Source organism: Chelon labrosus, assembly GCF_963514085.1.
Source record: "Chelon labrosus genome assembly, chromosome: 20".
NCBI classification, from domain to species: domain Eukaryota; kingdom Metazoa; phylum Chordata; class Actinopteri; order Mugiliformes; family Mugilidae; genus Chelon; species Chelon labrosus.
In genome coordinates this window covers 13,170,698-13,182,420 of record NC_140353.1, presented here as the reverse complement: position 1 = coordinate 13,182,420, position 11,723 = coordinate 13,170,698, and the positions used below count along the sequence as shown (strand labels likewise).

The 11,723-nt window shown below is 44.6% G+C and overlaps 2 protein-coding genes across 2 annotated transcripts; one reads left to right on the top strand and one right to left on the bottom strand.

The window, feature by feature from the left end:
- LOC311504981 (ankyrin repeat and SOCS box protein 2-like) lies at positions 1-5,186 on the top strand. Its single transcript, XM_084568347.1, has 8 exons — positions 1-689; positions 2,637-2,806; positions 2,960-3,115; positions 3,206-3,451; positions 3,537-3,708; positions 3,834-4,434; positions 4,531-4,684; positions 4,838-5,186. The coding sequence occupies exons 1-8, from the start codon at positions 568-570 to the stop codon at positions 4,966-4,968; spliced, it is 1,752 nt and encodes a 583-aa protein (XP_084424473.1). The 5' UTR covers positions 1-567; the 3' UTR covers positions 4,969-5,186.
- A 315-nt stretch (positions 5,187-5,501) lies between these two features.
- On the bottom strand, positions 5,502-6,421 carry LOC311506001 (protein FAM181A-like; the record flags this gene model as incomplete). Its single annotated transcript, XM_084569865.1, has 1 exon — positions 5,502-6,421. One exon carries the CDS (start codon positions 6,419-6,421, stop codon positions 5,642-5,644), a length of 780 nt encoding a protein of 259 aa, XP_084425991.1. The 3' UTR covers positions 5,502-5,641.
- Positions 6,422-11,723: the final 5,302 nt, after the last annotated feature.

Below are 11,723 nucleotides of genomic sequence, written 5' to 3'. Positions count from 1 at the left end.
GACAGTGTGTTGTGGAGCTACATATTTATTGTGCTGGACCGGCTTCTGACGGCGAGGAACAGTGTTGTGTGGTAAGTCACTGGAATGGGGTTTAAGCTTTAAAGAGGGTATTTACAAAAGTGTTAGAGTTTCTGTTTTGTATGTGTGTGGCAAGTTTAAAAATTAGGTAAACACAGTATTTCCCTAAGTCGTGTTCATGTGTAACTGTAATGCCATATTTCTGTTGCATTACTCCCTGTAACACTACACACATCAGCGGTGCCTCAGGAGCAGAGGAATCAAGTGAACCCAAACACAGCTGAACATGCCCTTAAAAGGCAGCCACCCTCATTGCCTGAGCTGCTGCTCTCTGTTGTCTGCCAGTGCAGATTTCAGCTCTTTCCAATGCTCTCTAATAATTAATACAGTGTGTGCGTATTATGCTGTGTAAGCTCTGATTAAATTGCTGATATAAATGCTCTGACATCATTTTTTTTTTTTTACTTTTCTTTTCTGGATCGTCATCGCTTGTCTATGAGGAAGACAGCAGCACATTTTTGGATGCTCTAATCCTCAGAAACACACGTGATGATTGCAATCAGCAGACCGAGGTCCCTTTACCAGAGACTACACCATGACATCAAAGAGAGGCTGGCTGTCTACTCCCTGACTCCCTACACTTCACCCAACACAACAGCAAACCTTCTCAGGTGAGGAAATAAGATATCACTTAATGTAACTGTGAAATCTTATAAAGCTGTACTCTGTTACATTAGGTTGTTTCACTATAGAGTGTGCGTGCAGTCACCAAAATGCCATTGTGACGGATCAACATAAATAAGTTTCAAACAACAATGCCATCTAAAGAAGACAAGGAAAGAAATCTGTACCGCATAGCTCAGTTTCCTGATTTCCTGGAAAGTTTGTAATAGTAATTGACAAGGAAATAATTAATTTAATTACATTTTAAAATCTTATATGTGTTGTTATACATGGTAGTTATAGCAGTGTGCTGAAACGTGGACACAATCTGAGCAGTTAACTGGAGGTAAAAATGTGTTGCAAACTTTAAACTTTAAATCCTAAAAACACACATTCGAAGATAGCTGCTTTAAATATACCGCCTCCAGGTGGCTTTAGTGCGAGTGTGCTGCACTTCCTGTCTTTTACTGTAAGAAATTACACCTTAAATACATAAAATAAATTACATGAGCAGGTATAAACTTCTGTTAATTCTGATGCCTTGGCATGGACGGGTCTGTGCGTCACAAAACGACTCCCTCTTGTGGAGAAACTGCAGCTTGCTGAATAGTGAGATGGTGAGTTACAAGGCGGTATGAGATGCTTTGCATCCTCAAAAAATGTAGATAAATGAAGCTAATGAGCTGCTTAGAGGTCATGAACATGGATAATGGTGTCAACGTGCCCATTCTGCTCATAGCAGAGCAAAAACCCTACATTAAAACGTCAGCAGGGGGTAAAATTTTAATCATTTCAGGCCTTTAGCTGAAAATAGTGTGTTACTGTGTATATTTGATAAATAGCAGGAATTCTTAAATGGCTTACACAAACCAGAGGTCATGACTGTAGCTGTCACTAAGGAAACATAGATCATACCCTTAGTATGTCATTCTTCACAGAGTGATGAAAACATTGTGATGTTTTATTGGCTGGTCATAAAATATTTGCTGATAAAAATGAGGCCAAACCTTTTAGCCTCCATGTCTTTAAATGTGTCTATTTCTGTGCATGCATTTTGGGGGAAAAATAACTTGCAGGTCTAGTATAACAGAAAAGAATAGCATGTATTCAGTCTTTTATGGTGGCCAGTGAAAACAACAAGATTCATTTCATGAGGATGCATTGTTTAGCACAGGCCCACTTTGTCTTTCAGAAGGGGGTGACTCATAATCTGTGGTGGGTCTATGTTGTTTTATTTTCTGTCATGTGGGAGTCTGCTTCATTTGGAAGCCAGCCAGTAAAATAAAGGACACTAGAAAGCTCGGCCTGTAGCGCCTTATCTCCAGCGCCGTTTGCCTTATCTCCGCGTGTCTGCGTCTTTTGACATATATGGTAAGCTGTCATCCTGCCGCCTGACAATACGCTTCCCAAAATAATCTGAGAGAGAGCACAGCTGAGCCTCGCTCGGCGCAGCACGCTGCTCCGCTGCCGCCGACGCACCGCGAGGGGAGACACTGCCTCTCAGAAAAGAGAGAAAGAATCTCCCATCAACAATGACGAAATTCAACTATTCTGACTATTTATCTCAGTTCCGTAACGCCGGACGCAAATGCAATAATGTTATGTCGCGACTGCGAGGAGATAGGAGGAGAGGAGACTATCAGAGCGACGGCGCGTCAGAGCCGGAGTGAGTCTTTTGTTGTGTGACACCGAGGCTGCGTGTGTTTATGCGTGTGTGTCTGTGTGTCTTGTGGGTCCTTGTGTGCGACTGAGGTCATCTTCTACCATATCAACTTAAATCAAGTTTTAAGTTTTTTAAAAAAATAATCAGATAGTAACCAAATATAAGTTAAAGATGTTAAGAGCCATGGTTGAATCAAAACAACATACCTCAAATGTTACTGATGCCTGACTAAAATTTGCTTGATTGCATTGTAGAGTCTGTTAAAGTGATTTTGTCTCTCTGTCTTTTCAAGGGATGTTGACCCCGTGGTCTTTGCCGTCAGGAGAGGCGATGTGGAGGCTGTTAATGATCTAGCAACATCCTCTTCTCACAGCCTGCTGAAGGAGAACAAAGATGGATGGATACCTTTGCATGACGCGGCCTACTGTGGGCAGACGCCGTGCTTGAAGGCCCTACTGAGAGGTATGCCGCTGAAAGCATCCATGATCAGCACAAGTGTTGAATTTGTCTGTTGGAATTTAAATATTCTCATTTAGATGTTTTTGGTGAACTGCTTGTTAAAACGCTTAAAGAGTCACCCAGCCTGTGTGTGCGATTGTTTATTTTCCGTTTCAGCACATCCAGGTTCGGTGGACAAACGTACGTTGCAGGAGCAGACGGCGTTGCTGCTCGCAGTGTCTTGTGAACACTTGGCATGTGTGCGGTGCCTTCTGGAGGCAGGCGCTGACCCCGACATCTGCAGCCACAACAAAGAAACTCCTTTGTACAAAGGTACAGCTGTGAAATCAGAGCTATTAAAGAACAATGCCGGCTTGAAATGACTCAAGATGACTAGAGAATGTGTCCCGTGTGCCTCTGCAGCATGTGAGTTGGAGAACGTGGACATGGTGAGCCTCATTCTCTCACACGGGGCCACTGTGAACCAGCGGTGTGGTCAGGGCTGGACGGCCCTCCACGAGGCTGTATCCAGAAACAACACGGAGATCTGTGAGATGCTAATAAGAGCCGGGGCCGCAATCAATCCGCCCAACACCTACAGCGTCACACCGCTCATTGTTGCAGCTCAGCAAGGACAGATGAGAGCATTGTGTTATCTTATCGAGAAAGGTACTTTTCTGAGAAAAAATAATTGTACTTTAATGTTTGTGAAGCCTGTTTTAGATGCAGTAAAGAAAGAATGTTATTTTTTTAGGAGCAGATGTGAACATGCAGACGTGTGACGGCGTTACAGCGCTGCATGAGGCTAGTAGAGAAGGCCACAGGGAAGCTGTGGCCTTACTGTTGACCAAACATGCAGATGCCAACAAACCCACTAACTCAGGACTGCTGCCTCTGCACTTTGCTGCCCAGTATGGACACCATGAGTAAGTGAAGCTACTTCTCTTTCCCGCGCTTTTAAAGATGACCTATAATGTGCAGTAGAGTGGATGTCTTCTTTTAGTTATAGAAACTTTTTTAACTTGTACCAACATGCTCCCTTTGTTTTCAGGATTGTGTCCCTGCTTGTCTCTGTGACAAGTCGAACCAGGCTCCGGCAGAGTTGGATCAGCCCCCTCCACCTGGCAGCAGAGCACAACAGGCACGCTGTGGCAGCTGTGCTCCTGAAGACAGGTGCAGACGTAAACGCCACTCTGGCCCACACTCACTCTGTCCAGTACGCTGATCGACGCGCTACAGCCCTCTACTTCGCGATTGCCAACGGGAGCACCAAGACAGCTGAAGTGTTACTGAACGCTGGTGCAAGTCTAAGCCTGGATCCAGTCAGTCCCCTGCTGATGGCTGTACGTCAGGGCTGTCTCAGCACCGTGGCTTTGCTGCTGGAGAGAGGGGCCGATGTAAATGCCAGAATCCCATCTTATGCGATTACCTTCCCAGCTCTTATTGCACTTTGTATGAATAATCTGCCTCTGCTCAAATGCCTTTTGGACAATGGCTGTGATGCCCACTCCTGTTTTACCTGTTCTTACGGCGGTGCCCCTCACCCAGCTTTGGAAGGATCCAATATAAGAACTAACAGCAATGGATACATTGTACAGAATGACAACATGCTTCCTTTAAACTGCAACGAGCAACCGGAAAGGGCAACACAGGTCTATAAAACAAGCAAAACGTTGTCATAAATAAATTCACTCAAATATGTATATTCTTTTTAAGTAATTAGGATTCTTTCTGATTTCCCTCTTCAGTTCTGTGAATGGATCTCATCACCAGTCATGTGTAAATGGGCAGGGCCAATTATAGACTTGCTGCTGGAGCACGTTGGCCATGTGCAGCTATGCAGCAAACTCACCGAACTTTTGGACAGCCAAGAAGAATGGCATGCTGTCAAAAGGAAGTCATGTAAGTACCAGATAAAATCTTAGCATTCGTCCTTACAAGGAAACACGTGTCTTTCACATTCCTCTTTCACTTCCTCACACACGTATAGAGCGGTGTGATCTTAAAAATATACATGTGACAATCTTGTTCATCTTATCTCTGCCTTGTCTACAGTGTCACCGCGTCCACTGCTGCACCTTTGTAGATTAAGGATTCGGAGCCAGATGGGGAGACACAGACTGAGATCTATCACAAAGCTACCTCTGCCAAACAGACTGATCAGATACCTGAGCCTGGCTGACTAACTTTAACATGAACTTCAAACGATACAGTCCTCAGAGACGTGACTAAATTTATCTGTCTGTGGATGTTTTTATAGATTGTAGATATCGGCTAATTCTCTATGTTGAAATGTCTATTTATAAAATATGTGATGTGACAATAGAGCGCTTTAATCTGTCATTGTGAATGTTTTTTTGTTTGTTTTTTTGCCTTCGGTGAAAGGTAAAAAATATCTATTGCCCAAAGGAGTTCTTGAAGGAAGTTGAATCATTTATTTAAAAATAAAAGTCATTGTTTCAAATGTGCCTATCAAGCATCACTTTGATAAAGAAAGGCGATTCTCACAGCTGAAAGAGGGAACTAAAACAGGATGTCTGGGTTCATTTACATGACTTTTTGAACTTAAAAAAAGAACAGCCATTCTCTGTGGACAGCTAAAAGTAGAAACGCTGTGACTTACTGTCAATGTTCAGAGAGGTGGCATGAGATTGACATAAGAAGGGAAGCTGGTGAAATTATTCTGCAAGTGCAATTTAGTCCTTTAGGTTTAAACAACAACAACAACAAAAGTGGATGAAGCATTCCAGTAAGTGCTTGAGGAAGTGTCTCGTTTTGCAAAAAAAAGGCAAGGCGCAAAATGGAAAACATTAGTCATATTTACACATTTTTGTGTTGGCGGGTTCATTAGTAGGCGAATTAAATGAATCCAAACACACTGAAGATTGGTGACTGAGCGGTGGGCTTGGTCGGTATGGGTTTGACCACGACGTGTGTGTGAATTTTCTGTCCATAAGGATGCTCAAATCTCTCTGTCTCAGTCCCCGCTGCTTTGCTCCACAGTCCCAGGGGCGGATGCGGGACAACAATGTGACTGTGGAGGACCTGGTGTCCGTGGTACAGGAAGGGGCAGCAGCCGCACACGCTCACACAGTGGTGAGAGGACCGGTCCAGTTTCAGCGTCTCTCTGTCCACGGAGCCGCGCCGGCTGGACGCAGACATTGTGGCCTTTGCATCATCATCATAACTCCGTTTCCTCTTCTCATTTTCACTTCCCTCAGGTGTGGCTATGAGGCTCCTTTTCAATCCTAATTGTGAGTGCTCCCTCTTGGTTTGGGTCAACTTGGGTTCTTCCCAAAACGAGGCTGGCAGTTGGCGTTTCCTCATGGGCACCTGCTCCACAGCGCTCCCCACATTCTCCACGCCTTGCGCGTCAGATGTGGCCTTTTCTGAAACCGGCACACTCTGCTGTACAGTCCCCATTGGTTTGGCGCATCTGTACTCCGCAGACCTGTGCGTGTGGCATCTTGGGACTCTGGAGTACTTTTGAGAGAACCGCTTCAGTTGTTTCTGCAGGTATTTCCTGTGGTCCACGGAGCGTCTGCAGGGAGCTGACTTATCCAGGGCCGCCTTGATGTCGCTGGATGCCAGATTTACAAAATTCAGCAACGTTTTGACCTCACTGTCTGCATTTGCCATTTCTGCCAAGCCTTTAGTAAATCAGTCCATGTTAAAATGTGCAGTCCTCAAGATCTGAAGAGAAATCAGAAAATGAATTCAGGGTTTGCGTAATTGCGCGCTAAATTAATTATGGAGTAAAATCTAAAATCTGAGGAACGCGTCTTCATATTTATTTTATAAAAGACTAATAACCCTTTACTCACCACTGCTGGATAAATCCAGATTCTCTCGAAGCCTCAGTCCAAGTACAGACTTCTCTCCAGGCTGCAGTAGGAGCACTTCAACAAGTTGAATGAATATAAACTCCTTGTAGTTATGGTGCTTTTCTTGAACCAATCAGCGACCCCAGGCCCCTCACAATGCACCCCAATCAGCCTCCAAGCGCCCTGGTATCGAATTCTTCACCATTGCAAATTGTTGTCATGGTGATCTGGGGAAAAAAGCCGCCGAGAGGATGCGATATTTCTCCTACTCGATGATTTCTGCGCGCTGGCCAAACATTTCCCAAAATGCGCAGCATGCGTAAATAAAATTGCGTAAATTCTGCCGAAACATGCAGGCGTTTTAACTTCATAATAGAGCATTTAAAGTTGAGTTTTTAAACACAGATACCCATCGCGCCCTCCCCGAGAGTGATGTCAGCTGTAGGATTTGGTGAGGGGGGGGGGGGGGGGGGGGGGGATCTAAAGAGTGCATAACCATGGAAAGGGGCTTGAACGCTCAAGAATCTTGTCTTTCTGTTTGCCCCCTCAATCGAGCGACACAAAGGCTGAATTACTCATTCAAACCTCGCGGGACAAAGGAAAAGGAGCTGGATAGCACTCCTGCATTTGTAGTCAAACATTTAGAGACTTAAATCGAGTCGTCATGAAGGAGAAAGAGTCGGACAAAGCCCATAGAATTGCCATCAGCAAACATTTTCCTGTGTCATATTATGGGGTCTCCATGGCTCCCTCTGGCCCGCGGACAATAGCACAAGTTTGCACACTCGAATACTGTCACCCTGCCAACGGCAACAAGGGCCCAAAACAGGACAATCCCCGGAGAAAGCATGGGCTCCGCGGGGAAGGTTGCAATAGAGGAGGAAAATGGGACTTGTGAAATGCTAATTGAGCTTCATCCCCTTATTGAAGTGGAAAGGAGTACCTATCGTTCCACTGAACCGCGGCAGCAGTGGAATGAGATGTGAGGAAACCGTTTGTCTGGTAAGTAACACCTCATGCCTTACATCCTGAACCTGGCTGGCATCTAGGGAGAGTTTTTAAAAAATGATCTGCAGTCCATATCAAGGCTGCAGGCCATTTATTCTGAACGAACTGCTGGCTAACGTGATTGATTGCCTCATTCACTTAGTTTGGGGTTATGTGAGGAGAGCCCTGCAGGTCTATATGTGCTCAGGCCGGTCTATCTTTTTAAGCGGTGCATCCCTCTTGTCCTGGAGAGGCAATGGGACCCTATTGTCCTCATCTCTCCTCCTTCCCTACACCTCTCTGTTCAGCTGAAAAGGCCAATTAACAATGGGGCTCCCCCTCCCCTGGCCTGTCACCCTACTCCTGTGCTTTTGAAGTGAGGAAGAATGAGAAAGAGGAAGCATAGTGGCACCCATAGCCTACACAGTGTGTGGTGTGAAGGGATGTTTGTCGATCATTTTAGACATTTGGTTATTTATTTTTATTTTTTTGGGTTTCTGGAAAAAACGTAGGACCGTTTTCATCCACTTTAACCCACCTCAAGATGCTCAGTCCCCCACAGAAAGACTGAGACTAACAGGTCTTTAACTGCTGCATGTGCACTAAAGATGCGGTTGATTTGTATATCTTTGCTGTGCATGCTAACTGCAACCAAAAAAAAGAAAGACTGCTGCCAGGAGAGGTCTAATGATGTACAGAGATGTTGGAGCCATCATTCATTGCCTTGTTTGCTGAAATCCGTTTAGCAGAACCCCATCCCGAGCTCTAATACATCTGAAGCCTTCCTCTGTCCGTTCTGGCTCCTTGGCAGAAACCGTCCATGATGCATCCATCAGTGGAAGGCTCTGTGGTAAGCACACTTGCACTGCCTCTTCTCTCAAAGATAACTTGAATAAGGTGAGATGACACTCTTTAGATCTCCGGGGCAGAGGAGATTAGAGAATGACTAAAACACAACAACACAAATAAAGTAAAATAATAACAAAGAAGGGACCTGTCCAGGGTGTACCCCCGCCTCTCGCCCGATGACTGCTGGGATAGGCTTCAGCAAACCCCCAGCGACCCTTAACAGGAATAAGCGGGTATAGAAGATGAATGAATGAATAAATAATAACGAAGGATGCTATGCACCATAAATCAAACTCCTCAGATCTTACAGAATCAAGATATTAGTTGCTTAATATCAAAGTCAGTTGAGATTTGGCATTGTTATTGATGAAACACACAGAAATTCAGTAAATTAAAGAATTTGTTTGAAAGAATTTGAACAGTTTCTTTCCTAAAACATCTTCTCATGAATAGGGCAGAAGCTATATACAGACACAAGCCATAATCCTAACCCATAGGAACAGAGGAGTATAAGTGTAAGTTTACAATAAAAAGAGGACTATGAAATAACTATAATAAGTGCAAAAACAATCTCAATTCAGGCCATAGCACATCTGGTATTGGCTATTCAAATAACTGTTTAGTCACAGACAATTGCCTTGTAATTGGTGTTTGACTTTTTTGGCAGCTGCTTAATTTATCTACTGGCTTCAATGCTCTATTAATACATTATATTTACTGAACATGGAGCGCCTGACATCTTGTGTTACCAGAGTTTTCCACTAGATGGCAATCCACCTCCACTGTGCCACAGCCCAGCATCCATCCATACATGGTCAGTAACACACACACACTCTGATCCAATAAAGGAGAAACACAGATAGCACAGATAAATTGGGTTGAGCTGTTTTTATCTGAACATTTATATTCCTTAAATGATAAAATGTTTTTTAAAATATATATATATATATCCTCTTGTTTTAGTATTTTTGGGCTCTGTTTGCTCTCACAGATGTAGATTAAGTGTCTTGGCAGGAATAATAATGCTGAGAGACCTCAGTAATTATATTAAGAGGTTTTGTTATCTGACTTTAAAGGGGCCGTGATGTATGTTGTGGCAGATTGCTAGTTGTTGGAATGAGGAGAGGTAGCAGGAAGGAAACAGGAGGATGTAGTGCTTTTCTCTTGTCAGATAATCGATACCGGGACAGACTGTAGGAGAGGATGGAGGAGCTGAACCTCTGGGCAGACTACATGCCAAACACTGGCTTACTGTGTCCTTCAAAAAAAACTCCAAAAACAGCAAATAATCTCTGCATTGTACTGCATGTGCAAATTCAGCTCAACAGCAGCTATGGATTTTCCACTCTAAAAGTCATCCGCGGCCCTTTTGTATGAGCTCACCCCATTACTGCCTGTGAAGAGCTTTTTGATAGGCAAGACATGTGATAAACGCTCAGCCGCAACAAAAGGCTCAAGGGCTGGAAGCTGAATCCACTGATCTTAATCCAAAATTGCTTGAATAGTCAGCTTAGATGTTATTTGTGTTATGTCGGAATAAGCAGGCCGTGACACAATTGGCTGTCACTCCTGTTATTTAAGCCACGAGCGGTTCTTTCAGACAGAAGACGAGTCACATTGGGTAGAACAAATGATTGCAGATTCACAAGACATGAATAAGATATGGGGAGCAGATTTGTGCGCTGCAAAGTAGACGTCTCAGGTTCAAGCAGGAACCTTTATCAAGCACCTTTAGAATTGCAGAGGTGATGCTGGTCCATCACAAAGAAAACTATTCAGAGAAAGGGTTGTAATCCTGTAGATTGTTTTGTCAAATAATGAGCTGATTGTTCGGTCTAGGACATGTTGGAAAATTGGATGAAAATCACAATTTCTAAAAGCCCAAAGGAAGATTAAAAAGCAGCAAATCCTCACAAGCAGTTGCTTCCATGTTTGATTTGTGTCAGCTAATCACTTAACAGTTTCAGCTCTGTAACCGCGATCAATCAAGTGAAACACACTGCGAGCACTTCAGCACTAGTTGGCCAATCAATCAGTTAGCTGAGCAGCTCTGGAAATGGCTCTTCAGGATTAGCTCTGCATCCCCTGTTGCTATTATCGAGACCGAGACGAGCACCAGGGTTTTATCCCCGCCGTCAATCAACTGTTTTAGCAACCGTGGATGTCACGTTGGCTCTCCACTTACCATCTACACGACTGAGGGCTCTGGGGGGAATTTCATAACTGTGCCTTACACTGAAGACCACCAACAACATTACGCAACTCTGCCCTCAAAAACTACCCATTGTGTGGTCTTATCCTTTGCGCTCTTGCCCCGCAGCATCACCTCTTCTTCCCGCCAGTGCAGGCAGGGTTTGAGGTGACGTGGCAATGGTGAGAAAGTAAGTTAGGGGTTAAAAAGGCTCGCCTTATAAAAATGTTATCGTTGTCTTTGAGCATTAGCAGAAAATGTCAGGTTGCATCAGGATCAGCCTACTTTGGGACACTGGAGTGTTCTAGCAGGCGCACAGCGCATCAACATGGGCATGGCAGTGTTTTCAGTCGGTAGGCGTCTCTCTCGCTCTCTCTCTCTCTCTCTCTCCACTTGACTTTGCGCGTCATCCTCACGGACTCGCCTCCACGCATCGTGGGCTTTACTTTTTCTGCCTGGACCACAATAATATATAATAAATAAATAAGTAAAAATAAGCACAAACAAGCAAACAAAGCAAAAACAAACAAAGCCCTGGTGACATTAGCGACGCCTTCCCTTCTCTCCCTTCTCCCCCTTCTGGTTTCATTCTGTACGGGGGGGTGGGGGGGACTTTTTGAGAAGCGGAGGGTGAATTTATTTGAGCACACGCTGTCAGGATGAGCTGATGTGAGCGCTGCATCAAGTGCGCGGCGGTGATGCTCCCGTATAAAACAGTCCGCTGTATTTTGGCACAGAGGGGGATGCATCACTTTAACCCTCGGCTCTGCCCTCCGGACTCGCCCATGCCGTATTCAGCCTAGATAAGTTGGAGGGGATATGTGATGCTATTGCGAGGAATCCTAGCACCACACGACACTCCCGAGGATCTCTCACTGTTCGTTTTTTTTCTTCAACTTCGATGGCTTGAGTGGCCCATTTGCACTCATGCTTGCAGCCGAGGAGGGATGTAAGGTACGGGCCATCTACCGCCCTCACATTGCGCGGAGTAGCGGCGTGATTCAGGTCGCTATCTGAGTGCCAACAAGAAGACAAAAAAACTACTTTCGAGATGTGAATTATCGAGATTTGCTACTCATTCCACCGGCTC

Bases quoted from the DNA above. Each gene is read 5' to 3' on its own strand.
- LOC311504981 (XM_084568347.1), top strand. From the start codon at position 568: ATGATTGCAATCAGCAGACCGAGGTCCCTTTACCAGAGACTACACCAT. The intron at 2,807-2,959 runs GTATGCCGCTGA...TTTCCGTTTCAG, and splicing joins CTTGAAGGCCCTACTGAGAG to CACATCCAGGTTCGGTGGAC. The intron at 3,116-3,205 runs GTACAGCTGTGA...GTGCCTCTGCAG, and splicing joins AGAAACTCCTTTGTACAAAG to CATGTGAGTTGGAGAACGTG.